At 38.2% G+C, this 15,364-nt stretch overlaps 1 protein-coding gene across 2 annotated transcripts in view; it reads right to left on the reverse strand.

Moving 5' to 3' along the window:
- The window catches only part of SLC9A3 (solute carrier family 9 member A3), a 96,304-nt gene that overhangs the window by 7,672 nt on the left and 73,268 nt on the right, over positions 1-15,364 (reverse strand). For both annotated transcript variants that reach the window (XM_067470143.1, XM_060783321.2), the window contains exons 10-14: positions 14,254-14,383; positions 11,579-11,694; positions 9,262-9,391; positions 7,983-8,153; positions 1,420-1,477 (exon numbers count right to left, since the gene is read on the reverse strand). In XM_067470143.1, the coding sequence (XP_067326244.1) occupies positions 1,420-1,477; positions 7,983-8,153; positions 9,262-9,391; positions 11,579-11,694; positions 14,254-14,383 (605 nt within the window). The remainder of the gene's footprint in view (positions 1-1,419; positions 1,478-7,982; positions 8,154-9,261; positions 9,392-11,578; positions 11,695-14,253; positions 14,384-15,364) is intronic.

A 15,364-nucleotide genomic window follows, 5' to 3' on the forward strand; every position in this document is an offset into this window, starting at 1 on the left:
ATTGTTTGGTGGTTAAAAACAGTTTTCTGCCATGATGAAAGGTATTTGAAATAATAATAATAATAATAATAATAATATGCAATAAATAAATATATAATCAATCCCAAACAAATCATAGAATCAAAGAGTTGGAAGAGACCTCATGGGCCATCCAGTCCAACCCCCTGCCAAGAAGCAGGAATATTGCATTCAAATCACCCCTGACAAATGGCCATCCAGCCTCTGCTTAAAAGCTTCCAAAGAAGGAGCCTCCACCACACTCCGGGGCAGAGAGTTCCACTGCTGAATGGCTCTCACAGTCAGGAAGTTCTTCCTAATGTTCAGATGGAATCTGCTCTCTTGTAGTTTGAAGCCATTGTTCCGCGTCCTAGTCTCCAAGGAAGCAGAAAACAAGCTTGCTCCCTCCTCCCTGTGGCTTCCTCTCACATATTTATACATGGCTATCATATCTCCTCTCAGCCTTCTCTTCTTCAGGCTAAACATGCCCAGTTCCCTAAGCCGCTCCTCATAGGGCTTGTTCTCCAAACCCTTGATCATTTTAGTCGCCCTCCTCTGGACACATTCCAACTCGTCAATATCTCTCTTGAATTGTGGTGCCCAGAATTGGACACAATATTCCAGATGTGGTCTAACCAAAGCAGAATAGAGGGGTAGTCTGTGAAAGTTCAGGGTTATCTCAGTAACCACTAAGAGGCATTTAATAAAATTTGCCAGGTTCAGTTTGTATTGCTCCAAATGTGGCGAAATGTCTACCTAGTTTTGGAAGTTGTGAAATTTACTTATGATTGCAATGCTGATAAATCAATGTCTACATTTCACCTAAGTCTTACTTTACTATAGCATATATAGTAAAAATAGACCATATATATACCAGGAGTGAAATACGTATTGTAAAGTGGAAAAAATGCTGTGGTGTCACTGAAAGTATATTCATTTTCAATCATTCTATTTGGTTTTTTAAAAAACCAGATTATTAAATTATATATTTTTATCTTCTCATCACTATGCTTTTAAATTGTAAATAAGAGAAGTAATATCATATCGAACCCATAATTAATATGCAAATGTCAAGCAACACTATTTCACTGTTCCGCTTCTTAAAATGTATAATCTCCAAATGGAGCCCCTGGTGACATAATGGATTAAACCCTTGTACCGGCAGTACTGCTAACTGACAAGTCAGTGATTTGAATCCGGGGAGAGCGGATTGAATTCCCTCTGTCAGCTCCAGAACCCAATCGGGGACATGAGAGAAGCTTCCAACAAGGATGGTAAAACAACATCAAACATCCGGGCGTCCCCTGGGCAACGTCCTTGCAGATAGCCAATTCTCTCACACCAGAAGCGACTTGCAGTTTCTCAAGTTGCTCCTGACATGAAGAAAAAAAAACTCCAGATATTGTTTTAACGTGTGTTTACCTTTTTCGTTTATGGCTTCTGTGGGCAGATTTCCATTTGGAATGACATTGCTATTTTTCTGAAATAAGAAAAAAAAGAGAGAGAGATAAATCCTTTCTGGAAAGTAGGAGTCTTTTAGTGAACCAAAATATTTCACTGGGACATAATTCTATTATTTATTTATTTGGAGTGCTTCTACCCCGCCCTTCTCAACCCCTTAGGGGGGACTCAGGGCGGCTTACAAAAGGCACAATTCGATGCCTAGCAATTCACAAAATACAGTACAATATACAATAAACAATACACAAATTTACCATACAATGTCAACAATTATAACTAATTAAAACAATCAAACAGTATACTAGCAGCAATAGAATCATTCTGTGGTCAATGTTCGCCAATTCATAGTCCGTAATCCATCTAGCATCATCATTATCCTTTCCTACTCTGGTCGTCCATTGGTTGTCTTTATCCATCTGCCAGCTTACCCGAAGGCCTGGTCCCACATCCAGGTTTTTAGCTTCCTTCTGAAAGCAAGGAGGGATGTTGATGACCTAATCTCCCCTGGGAGTGCATTCCACAGGCAAGGGGCCACCACCGAGAAGGCCCTGTCCCTCGTCCCCACTTGTGATAAAGGTGGGGCCGAGAGCAGGGCCTCCCCAGCAGATCTTAAACTCCGAGGTGGGACGTAGAAGGAGATACGTTCAGACAGGTATGCTGGGCCGGAGCCGTAAAGTGTTTTGCAGGTCAAAACTAGCACTTTGAATTGTGCTCGGAACTGGATCGGCAGCCAGTGGAGCTGACATAGCAGGGGGGTGGTATGCTCCCTGTATGACGCTCCGGTGAGTAATCTAGCCGCCGCCCGTTGGACTAATTGAAGTTTCCGAACAGTCTTCAAAGGCAACCCCACGTAGAGCGCGTTGCAGTAATCTATTTGGGATGTAACAAAAGGTGTTGTAAAACTTATGCAGCATGTTATTTTGGAACCAGTATATTTAGACTGAGGTTTAAATATCCTGAAGCTGTAAGATCCCATCTGATTTTGGAAATTAGGCAAGGTCAGGTTGATTAGTGCTTGGATGGGAAATGACTGATGAATACCAGTGTTTTTGTCGTTGTTGTTGTGTACCTTCAAGCTTATGGCAAACCTATCATGTGGTTCTCTCGGCAAGATTTGTCAGGAAAGTTTGCCTTTGACTTCCACTGAGGTTGAGGCTGGATCTACACTGCCCAATATCCCTGGATATGATCCCAGATTAGCTGCTTATCCCAGATTATCTGGCAGTGTAGACTCATATAATCCAGTTCAAAGCAGATAATCTAGGAGCAGATCCTGGGATAAAGGATAGCATAGAAGGGGCCTGAGAGAATGTGACCTGCCCAAGATCACTCAGTGGTTTTCCATCGGAAAATTGGGATTTTAATCTTGTTCTCCAGACAGCTAGTCCTGTGCTCAAACCACTGCACATTGGTGCACAGTGTAATGACTCCCTTACCTTAGGTGGCTGGCTGAAGCCTAAGGGAGTAGGCCTGGCGAAGCCACAGTGTCCATTTTAGAAAAGGGAGCTGGGTGGAAGCCATTTTAGTTAGGTTTTCCTTGATGTTCAAGTCTTAGAGGGAAAATAAGGAGACTACGATTGGCTAGAAAAATGGGGGCAGAGCCTAAGTGTTCTAGAGGGGAAAGTGTCGTTTTAAAACAGAGGCTTGAGGTCCCAGTTGGTCAGTTGGAGTGGAAGTTTGTGTGTTAGAGAGAGAGGAAGAGTTGGTGTTAGTTCAGAATGAGTTTGGGTTTTGAGAAGAAGATTGGGTTAGTCTTTTGTGAGGTATTCAGAGTAGCTATTTGTTACTAGCTAGAATACTGTTGTGGAGCAGTGCCCAGTTAGTGGACTGTTCAAATCCAAGAGAAGTCTAGTTCAGGGTATTTTTGGCTAGATTCCTAAAGATCAGTTTTGGGAATTACTTTCAGAGATTAATTTCCTGAAGTAATTTTCTGTGGTGAAACTTTTGAAGTCTTGTAACCCAGAAGAGTTTAAGATTTTACTCTAACGTAACCCAAGCTTTTCATGCCAGAACTTTCTGAAACCATGAAACATTTGTACCTGAATTAATTCAAGTGTGTTCAATAAACATTCTTGTTCTTTCATTAACTTATACCAGCCTCAGTGTGTATACCTTCGTGGTCAAAGTATTCTTAAAGTCAGTTTCACGGCAGCCACTAAAAAACTATAGTGGCCCAGTGTGTGTTACAGAACAAACTCACAATATTACCTCAGCCTGATTGTTATTGGAATGGTGGCAGCAGAATTCATTTGAAAAATCACTTAAAATATCTCAAGTTTAGTGATTCCCAGTTCCTACCTTTTAAAATATTAAGTGTTAAGAATTTAGATCAGAGAAGGGGAGACCCTTCTCTGATCTAAATTCTCCTGATGGTGTTATATTTCAGTGGGATATATTTCAACAACTAACTTAAAAAGAAATTCCAATCTATACAACTGTTTCAGCAACCATACTCCCTCTTCCTTTTAACGGCTTCATATTTTTGGTGAGCCGCATCATATTTTAGGTGGTGCCTGTCATTGTACATAGCTTCAACAATTTTATAACTTGCTATCACTAAATTATTATGGGGCAGAACCTCTTCCTACTCCAATTCAAATCACTCACAGATCTAACTCTAGATCCCAATTTTACCATTTGTTCCCCCTGTCAATCACAGCTAAGAATTCTTTGCCCAAGAATAACCTATAAAATTAATTGGGTGGCCATAAGTAAGCACATACACACACACAAACAAACAGAGAGGCATATTTAGATCAGGAAAACCAATTACCTAATTCTTATTTTTTCTATTATATAAAGAGCCAGTGTGGTTTTAAGGTTTGAGTGTTGGACTAAATCTCTAGAGACTAGACTTCAAATTCCTGCTCAGTCATGGAACACCACTGGGTAATCTTGGGTCTCAGAAGAAGACAAAGGTAAAATCTCTCCTAAGTCATCGTGCTAAGAAAACCTTGCGACAGGTTCACCTTAGGGTTCCCATAAGTTTGAAACAACTTCAAAGCACACAAAAATACAGATTAAGAATTCCATTATGGAACTCACTTATGTAAAAAATAGAGCTGAACTAGTCTATATTTTCTGATAGCATCTTCCAACTTTGTCACCTCTACAACCGCTAGCATTTTACTATCTTAGCTACATGTGACATAATCCATAGAAAAAGTATATCAGCAGTTTGAGAAGTATGGTCCATCTTACTGAGTAAGAATTTCTCTCTCATCGTCTCCCTATCATATTATCTTTTCAACCTTGACATAGCCAATCCAAACGTTCCCTTCAGTACTGCACAAACCACTAGGGGTCACCCTCTCCACCTTTAATCATTACTTGGTGGTGGCAATGGGAAGCTCAGTAAGCTGGTCCAGGGCAAATACTGCCTTCATTTCAAAAGCATTTTCAAAAGGCATATTTACTAGAACTAGCTCCTCTGAATTCAGGGGCTCTTGTTCCCTTTTGCTACAGCCATAAAGTGGAAATTATTGCTTTGGAGAATATAGCTGATCACATTTCTGTTCTCATAAACTGCTTTAGCAATGTCATTGTAGTAAGAAATGCAATGTAGGTGAAAAGACTGCAACACATTACTTTCTTTCAATGGGGAAGGGTGGTAGGTGGATCTCATTTCTTCCATTTTTTTACAGATGCGGTCAATGCCTGGTGTCTTATCTATCATATCTCATACATCCCTTAAAAAGGTCCACAAATAAATACATGCATTTGCTGGTCCTGTGTCTATGTGCATTGCTATCAAGCCACCCTTCTTATGTCCCATAGCCTCAATCTGGATCATTCCTTATACATACAGACCCCAAGTTACAAACAAGATAAGTTCTGTAGGTTTGTTCTCAAGTTGAATTTGTATATAAGTCAGAACAGGTACATTTTAAGTGTAACTTTAGCCATATAAATAAACTTTGGAAGCATAGGGAAGAGTTAATACCCCTGTTGTGTTTGTTTTGGTGCCTGTACCCCTGATCAGAAGATTTCACCTCACTTTCTGTCCCTCTGATAACTGGGTTTTGAAAAATTTGGCTTGCTGTGGAAACAAGGATTATTTACGACATTTATATCCCGCCTTTCTCACTCCGAAGGGGACTCAGAGCAGCTTACAAAATTTATATACATACAATATATTATATATTGTATTATATTATATATTATGCATGCCCAGTGTGGAACACATCTCACCACACTAAAACAGTGGATGTGGCTCTGAATGAGACATGCCGCATTATCACAGGGTGTCTGCGCCCTACACCACTGGAGAAATTACACTGCTTAGCCAGTATTGCACCACCTGACATCCTCCGGGAAGTAGCAGCCAATAGTGAAAGGACCAAGGCAGAGACATCTCCAGCTCATCTCCTATTTGGGTATCAGCCAGCACGTCAACGACTTAAATCTAGAAATAGTTTTCTAAGATCTACAGAGACACTTGCGGGAACACCTCAGCAAGCGAGAGTCCAAAAGTAGCAGGCTCAAACTCAGCACCTCAACCAATGGCTGATACCAAATGAGAGACTCCCTCCTGGGCACACAAAAGACTGGGCGACTTGGAAGGCACTGAACTGACTGCGCTCTGGCACCATGAGATGCAGAGCCAACCTTGAGAAATGGCGCTACAAAGTGGAATCCTCGACATGCGAGTGTGGAGAAGAGCAAACCACTGACCACCTCCTGCAATGCAACCTGAGCCCTGCTACATGCACAATGGAGGACCTTCTTGCAGCAACACTGGAAGCACTCCAAGTGACTAGATACTGGTCAAAGGACATTTAACCAACTACCAAACTCACAAGTTTTATATTTGTCTGTTTGTTTGCTTTGTTCTGTTAGAAATGTAATACAATTGACTGGTTGCTCTGACACGACAAATAAATAAATATTTTATATTATTAGCACAGTACAATATCAGTATTAATTATTACTATATTGTATTATACCATTATATTGAAATATTATTAGTAATATTACATGTAATATAAATATATAATTACAGTATCATACTATTAGTATTATATTGCATTACATTATAATATTATAAACATGATATGTATATACAATATTTTATATTACATTATATTATATTACTAACAGCACATTAGCAATATAGCTTCAGTGAAGACCCCTTTTCCCCATGAAAGCATTTTCAGGAGTAAATTTCCCCTCTGAGGGGCAGATTTCTCTCACTTCCTGTTGTCTCATCCTCGTTCTTAACTATGAGTAATTGGTATGTCAGATGTTTGCAACCCGACTTCCTTTACTTGCTGTAATGCAATTCCACAGAATTCCTCCAGGTAATATATTTAGTAGGGCTGGGCAACCACGGAAAAATTTGTTTCTAAACTCGATTCGTTTTTAGGGGGTTTTTGCATTTCGATTTTTAAATTAATTCCGAAATTTTCCTTAAAATTTTTTCGATATTTACGAAATTTCATAAATTACAAATCAATTACGAATCGATTTCGAAACAATTACGAATCGATTCGTTAATGGCGGGCGCGATCGCGCAATACGCTAAAAAAAACCTCCAAATGGGACAGGAAGCTTCCCTCTTGTTGACTGTTGGTGACTGTTGGTGTGATAATTTATTTTTTTTTCACTGAGAAAACAAACGACTATAAAACTTGCACCAGACATGCGGAAATAATAACGAAATGATTTTGAATCAATTACGAACCGATTTCGAAACAAATACGAAACAAATACGAAACGAATTGAAAAAATTCGTTTCGTTTTTTAGTTGCTCCTGAATGGTTCAATATCGCTTCGTTATAAAAAAAATAACGAATTAATAACGAATTACGAAATTAACGAACGAAACCGCCCAGCCCTAATATTTAGCTCTGTTCAGCTGCTTATATCCACGTCCCTCCCAGAGAGCATTTAATGTTTGGCAAAGGCAACAGTCATCAAGGGAAAATCAACTACCAAACTCACAAATTTTGTATTCTGTCTGTTTGTTTGCTTTGTTCTGTTAGAAATGTAATATAATTGACTGGTTGCCCCGACATGACAAATAAAAATCAAAAACTGTTCCATCATGGGTTGAATCGGTTCCACTTGCTTGATGTCTTGCTTTAGAGCATGGGTCCTCAAACCTTTTAAACATAGGGCCAGGTCACAGTCCCTCAAACTGTTGGAGGGCCGGATTATAATTTGAAAACAAAAATGAATGAATTTCTATGCACACTGCACATATATTATTTGTAGTGCAAAAACACTTAAAAACAATACAATAATTAAAATGAAAAACAATTTTAAAAAATATAAACGTATTAGTATTTCAATGGGAAGTGTGGGACTGCTTTTGGCTGATTAGATAGGATTGTTGTTGTTGTTGTTGTTGTTGTGTGCTTTCGAGTCATTTCAAACAAACAAATAAACACAATTTTTCATCTAGCTTGGCTCACAAATATGGTCTGCTGGATGCCTGGCAACCTGAACATGGATATTAAAACTTTAGATCTTGGATCCTTTCATTGAAGTAAGTTATGTAAACTCAGAAATTCTTAACTTACTCTTTTTTGGCCCCTCCTGTGCGTTTTCATGGTCTTCTTAGATTGCTGCAACCCAAGTTTGGTGCTCTTGAAAGACTCCAAGCGCCTTCTCATGGTTCGGCGGAAAATCTCCTTATACTGCTTATCATCTTCATTTGGAGTTATTTCATGGCGACTGTACAGAAGTTTGTGCTGCAGCCAAGACCAAAAGAAAACCAGAAGTTACACGCCACCGTAAATGTTTGATTCTTACCAATCTATTAAAAAATTGTTGTAACTCCCTCCATAACATAAAACAATAGCCAAATCTACGAAATCAACAATGTTTAGTAAAAACACTGTTGGAAACAGTTGCAATTATATAGAACATGCAAATGCATTCTTCTCACACACACAAGAAAAAAAAATACTAAAATCAGATCTCCCAAAGGAGATTTTAAAGCATTTACAGTGTGTCCATATTTCAGAGGAAGAAGTTAGATGGAAAGATTTGCAACCTCCATTTCAGAGTTTTGAAGCTGCAGAAAAATGTAGCTCTCCTACTTCAGATTAGATTTGGGATCTTTGGAGCATCAGAAGTGCTCCACTATCTGCTGGAATTTAGCAACAGGGGAAACTGCAGATTTGGCTTCTGGGAAACCACGTAAAAGCTTTTGGAAGAACCCAAAATGTGCTGCACAAGGCCTGTATTCTGTATCAGCTATTTGGGTCCCTTCTACACTACTATATACAATCCAGATTATCTGCTTTGAACGGAATTACATGAAAGTAGACTCATATAGTCCAGTTCAATGTAGATAATGAGGATTATCCGCTTTGATAATCTGGATTTTACGGCAGTGTAGAAGGGCCTCAGTTAAATAATCTCTCATGGTCCAACCCCCTAAATTCTGAGGCAAATGTTAGTCATCTGAGTCTAGATTATTGACAGAATTGAGGTTCTCCTTCCCATGCAGCAGGTCCCCAGTCAAGGAGTGGGTGGGAATAGTGACCATAGCATCACAATATTGATCATGAATATGGAACAGATACCTAGATTTACTCACCATAACTGTTCCATATTCAGAATACTTGTCCAAATTTCTCACCATTAACTTGCTTCTACTTTTGCAAACACAAGTATAAGAACAAATCTGGATTTAGTTTCATGTTTTTCATATATTCCTTCTACAGGTGAAAAAAATAACTTCTAGGTATCAAGGGATGCTTTTTCAATTCAATTTCACCCTAAACATCCAAAAGTTGAATAGTTGTGTCCCTTTAAGTCCGACTTCAAGTATTGTGGACAGTGTGCTCTCACCTCTTGCCGGGGTTTGTACAGATATTGTTGTAGGGTATGGTGGGTGAACATATCTTCAGCATCTCTGATACTTTTTCTTCTCTCTTCTAGGGCTTGCATGTCAAGGCAGACAGAACTGACACTCCCTCTCCTGTAAAAAAAAGGTTATTGTTTGTTGCTTTCTACTTACTAACTACAAAACTGACAAATCTTGCCCACATGGTACATTTCTAGACAAGATCCAGCTTCCAATTCAGAATTACCATTAGTTCAAAATGCAAAAGAAGCCAGCAGAAACTACCTCTGATGATGCTTGCCATAGATGCAGGCGAAACGTCACGAGAAAATGCCTCTAGAACATGGCCATATAGCCCGGAAAACCTACAACAACCCAGTGATTCCGGCCATGAAAGCCTTCGACAATACAAAACTGGTTTGTTCGCTTTGAAAACATATTTTTCCTTTGAATATACAGTAATGAATTCTGGGTTATCATAAATGTGCAGGTTCGTGAAGTTATTCCACTGTTGCAAAGGCTAATTTCGGAGTATTGTCGAAGGCTTTCATGGCCAGAATCACTGGGTTGTTGTAGGTTTTTTCGGGCTATATGGCCATGTTCTAGAGGCATTCTCTCCTGACGTTTCACCTGCATCTATGGCAAGCATCCTCAGAGGTAGTGTGAGGTCTGTTGGAACTAGGAAAAAGGGTTTATATATCCGAGGAATGTCCAGGGTGCAACAGAGAATTCTTGTCTGCTGGAGCTAGGTGTGAATGTTTCAACCTTGATTAGCATTTGATGGCCTGGCAGTGCCTGGGGCAATCTTTTGTTAAGAGGTGATTAGATGTCCTTGTTTGTTTCCTCTCTGTTGTTTTGCTGTTGCAATTTTAGAGTTTTTTAATACTGGTAGCCAGATTTTGTTCATTTTCATGGTTTCCTCCTTTCTGTTGAAATTGTCCACATGCTTGTGGATTTCAATGGCTTCTCTGTGTAGTCTGATATGGTGGTTGTGAGAGTGGTCCAGCATTTCTTTGTTCTCAAATAATATGCTGTGTCCAGGTTGGTTCATCAAGTGCTCTGCTATGGCTGGCTTCTCTGGTTGAAGTAGTCTACAGTGCCTTTGAAAATGATCAAAATCTGGCTACCAGTATTACAAAACTCTAAAATTACAACAGCAAAACAACAGAGGGGAAACAATCAGGGACATCTAATCACCTCTCAACAAAAGATTGCCCCAGGCCCCAACAAGCCACACCAAACAACTGCCAGGCCATCAAATGCTAATCAAGGTGGTCAGTTGAAACATTCATACCTAGCTCCAGCAGACAAGAGTTCTTTGTTTCACCCTGGTCATTCCACAGATATATAAACCCATTTTCCTAGTTTCAATAGACCTCACTACCTCTGAGGATGGTTGCCATAGATGCAGGCAAAACGTCAGGAGAGAATGCCTCTAGAACATGGCCATAGAGCCAGCTAATTTCTGAGGTCGTTTGGGAAAAGGTTTTCTCAACCCCACCATCTTCGAAAGGAAAGTGAGAGAAGGTCTTGTCCATGGCTGCTCCCATACAAAGGCAAGCTGGCCTTCTCTTTACTTTTCTTCCATTGACAGGCAAACATTTTCTGTTTCAAACAGCTTTTGGCACTGGTTACAGAATATGTGTTTTTAATGTGCAGTGGTGTACTTTTTTCTTTGTTGTGTTTTAAATATTTTTAAATGGTCTTTAATTTAGTTTGAATATACCACAATTACATAGTGAGATTTTTAAAATTTGATTTTAACGGTATTATGTCACAACCATTGTTGTAAAGTGCTTTGGGTCGCACACTAAACGATAACCAGAACATCAACTGGACAAGCAAACCAACTTGGATAGCTATCCCTATGTATTATTTTTTATTTAAAAACATATTTTAATGAAAAGGTGGGGAAAATGCAAGATTTTAAAAAAACTAATAGCTGAATGCAGGATTCTCATTTAGTGCTCCCAAACAAATCAGAATTTGGAAATCAAAAACAAAACTTAAGTTTAAAGTCTTGTTTTTCAAATTAAAGACTAAACCAGAATTTCTCTATCCAATTTAATTTGTTGACTTGGACAAATTGGGAGGAACCAAGTGATAGGAAAGGAGATTTATGTGTTGGTACTCAGCTCATTCATAGTAATCCAGGATTTGACATAATATTTTGATGTAGGGGATTTAAAAGTGATGAACTTTGCCCGAATTTTTACAGAAATGCACACTTTCATTTTGTCCCTCTAGTTGCTGATTTGTGCAATATTAGATTTCAAGCCATTGACAGACATAAAACATAGGGTAAGCTTCTCATCTACTTACAGTAGCTGCGAGACAGAAGTGTCTCCATTCATTTGATTGATAATACTGAAGTCCACATTAGCTGTGTTGTCAATACTTGGGGAACGGATGAATGCCAGAGAACCTCTTCGCTCTCCCTGTTCAACAAAGAACACACACACACTTCACCATAGTTTTCAGGCAGAAATTCAAAAGAGATATTGACACTAAAAATTGTGTAATATGGGATAATGCTTCTCCAAATTATAATACATTTGTCATAAATTAATTTTATATGTGGTTCGCAATGCTTCCTTTTTCTTCCAAAGTTTTACATTTCTTATATGTGTATTGTTGTCACACGTTTTGTGGGTAGCCAGCCTCTCCCCTTCTGACATCCCTGTTGCCTCGGCACTATAAGAGGGTTTCACGAAACCAGTCCCTCTCATTGCAATGGTGTAGTAATGGTGACGGCGTTCATAATGTCATAATTCATCCTTCAGGTAATTCAGAGAGGAGGAGGCAGATTTCCATAAATCTGCATCTCCCCTCAACAATGATCTTTCAAAACCCAAGAAACCAAGGGTCCAACTCCCTGGCAGCTTTGAAGGTATCAATCCTCCTTCATGGCAATTAGCATTACTTTTCAGGTTTTCCTGGAGTAGACTTTTGACCCAACTCAAGTTTTGTAGAAAGCAATATAGCACGTTTATTTATTTTGTCAAAGGCTTTCATGACCGGAATCACTGGGCCATTGTAGGTTTTTTTGGGCTATATGTATCTATGGGAAGCATCCTCAGAGGTACCTCACTAGATGCAGGCAAAACGTCAGGAAAGAATGCTTCTAGAACCTGGCCATATAGCCCGAAAAAACCTACAACAACCCATTTATTTATTTATTTATTTACTTACTTACTATATTTGTATACCACCCTTCTCAGACCGTAGGCGACTCATTCAATGGCAATGATTCAATGCCCCAAAATACCATAAAACATTTTAAAACATTAACACATAATATAAAACAATAACAAGAATACTAAAAGCATACATCATTTGCGTCTCCTAATAAAAACATTGTCCCATTTGACAAAATAAAACCCCATTGTCTTATGAATCATAATAATTTGGTAACAATATATTTTATTTAAAATTGATGAGTTCTAAGCTCTTGAAGAAGTTTGTTTTTTAAGATTGCAATAATCAACTTTATTTGATAATAAACTTTATTTATATATCCTGCCCTACCTTCCCAAAAGGTCTTGGGGCAGCTTGCAACATAAATAAATACAATGAATAATATATGCAAAGTAAAAATAAACCAGTTAATAACATGACAAATCAACACAGAGACAAAATAAAACAAAATAAATGAATTAAACAATAGGCACTATAAAACTTTAGTTAAAACACTAAATATAAATTAAATATAAGTTAAATAAATTTAATATAAGTTAAATAAATTTAAAAGCCACTAAATATGAATTTTTCCATTTACTATATAATATAAGTGCATTATGCTGTTGTGCCAAACCAAAAAAGACATCTTTGTATGGTACAACTCTCAATATCACAGTATAATCTAGAAAAAAGGAACCATTTGATAACATTTAACACCACCACTTCAAGTTGCCCATTGATGTATGGCAACCCAATGAATTTTCTAAGATTTCCTTAGACAAGGGATAAGCAGAGGTGGTTTTGCCAGTCCTTTCACTTAATGGTCCTGTGAGGAAGCGTAAAATTACTGCTACCAATTTGTAAATGTTTGTAAAGGAGCCACCACTTTGTGAGGGTTTATTTAATTGATAGCTAATAATATTGATTTGGTCTTTCTTCTGTGTAGCGTGACTTAACTTGGAAAGGAAATGTAACAGGGACAAGGCTTTAGGAAAAACAGTAATAAGTTTATTGAAATGTTGAAGAAGCGTGATGGATTCAATATTTCCTACTCTTAGAGACACATATCTTCAAATGTTACATTTATAACTTTTCTTAAACAACTCTGGAAAGGACTCTTCCTTCCACTAAACAGGTTTCAAACTTTGTTTCTTTCTTTAATAGATTACTTCAGTTACAAGCTTATTTTCTTTATGATGTTTCTGTTACAATAGAGACTCTCACTGGGTTTCTCTCACCCTTTCTCTCAACACTAACTATTAATATAAATAAAACCACTCGACTTATTTAAACTACTCAGGCCAAAAGCCCAAACCTCCCTGATTCTTACTCCAGTAGAATCGGTCCTTTCCCTGTAGTTTTTAAACTACAGATCCCTTCTGGTTCTCTCTACTCAACAGAACCAGCCTCTCCTACAGTTCACAGACGGTAGACTATTTCCCTGATTCTTCTCCTAGAGAATCAGTCCTTTCCTGTAGCTCTCCGACTACAGACTAACAGTTTAAAATGGCTGCCCTGCCAAGTGGCAGTTGGCTCCACCCCTGTTTCCATGGTAACCCAGCTCAACATAAGCCATCTCCTTTGGTTATGCAACTTTTAATACTTACCCTTTAAACATCTGTCTATAATTATACATAACCGCAAGTTAAAAATTTACACTTCACCACAGGTCCTAAACAAGTTTGGCATATTTCGAAATTTTGCATTAAAACCATTATGATGAAAAATGCTCAATTGAGGACACACACACACACTATATTACTAATCTAATTACAAATCCAAGCAAGATAAATATCTGTTTCATCATTTAGGATTACCTCTGCTACATAGCTGATGGCATCCTTCAAATTGAGTTCACGGAAAACTTTAAGAATCTGGTCTCTGGTTTTCTGAGCAGACCTTCTCATCAGTAATTTGCTGAGTACTTGTCTGTCAAAATTCAACCACCTAATGATATAAGCACAAAATATGAAGCTGCTATAAATTAAATGGACATGTTTAGCATTTTCATGTTGATATAACCAAGACTGGCACCTCATTTCAAGCATTACTTCAGTGTAATGAAGTAGGCCTTCCAATGGAGTGGGCCTTCCATTATTTTCCTGCATGGATTGGACAATGGATTGGACAATGTGGCCCATGTGATGTCTTCCAACTCTATTATTCTATGATTCTATTGTTGGACTGCAACTCCCAGAAGTCCTAGCCAGGATAGTCAATTATGAGGAATGCTGGGAGCTACAGTTCAACAATATCTAGAGAGCTACATGATATCCAGTAGGCATGTGCAACCATGGTTCTAAATGATTCTAAAGTACTTACAAAACTAAAGTTCTGGTGGTGAAAACTAGGGGGCGCTGGTGCTTTGCTTCTACAGTGTTGTTAAAGTTCTGGTGGTGAAAATGTCAGAACTCTTACAAAACTTTCAAAATTTCATTATTGGTGATTTTTATGACAGAACCTATTAGGAACTGCCATTTATAATGAAATTTTGAAAATTGTTTTAGAGTTCTGAAAGTTTCACCACCAGAACTTTAGTTTTGTAAGTACTTTAGACCCATTTAGAACCATGATTGCACATGCCTAATATCCAGTCCTGGTATGATGATTCTTCACATATTTAGTCAGACGTAAGTCCCATTATATAGAATGGGTTTTTCTCCCATGAAATTGGCCATAGAAGTGCAGTCTCAATCAGAGTTTGGAATTAACACATAAGACTGGATAGCCTTACTTGTAATGTTCTTTTTTCGAATGAGGGCATTCGAAGTTTTCTTCTTTAAACATCAGGCTGACATTGTTTCTTTTCCCACGTAATAAGTATTGTCTAATTTGTTGCATTTTCCTCATTACTTTTTAGAAGCAAAAATGTTTTTGCTTCTAAATTTAAAATTTTGTATTTTAAACTTTCACATTTTGATTTTTTAA

This window comes from Anolis sagrei, chromosome 6 (genome assembly GCF_037176765.1).
Source record: "Anolis sagrei isolate rAnoSag1 chromosome 6, rAnoSag1.mat, whole genome shotgun sequence".
NCBI lineage: Eukaryota > Metazoa > Chordata > Lepidosauria > Squamata > Dactyloidae > Anolis > Anolis sagrei.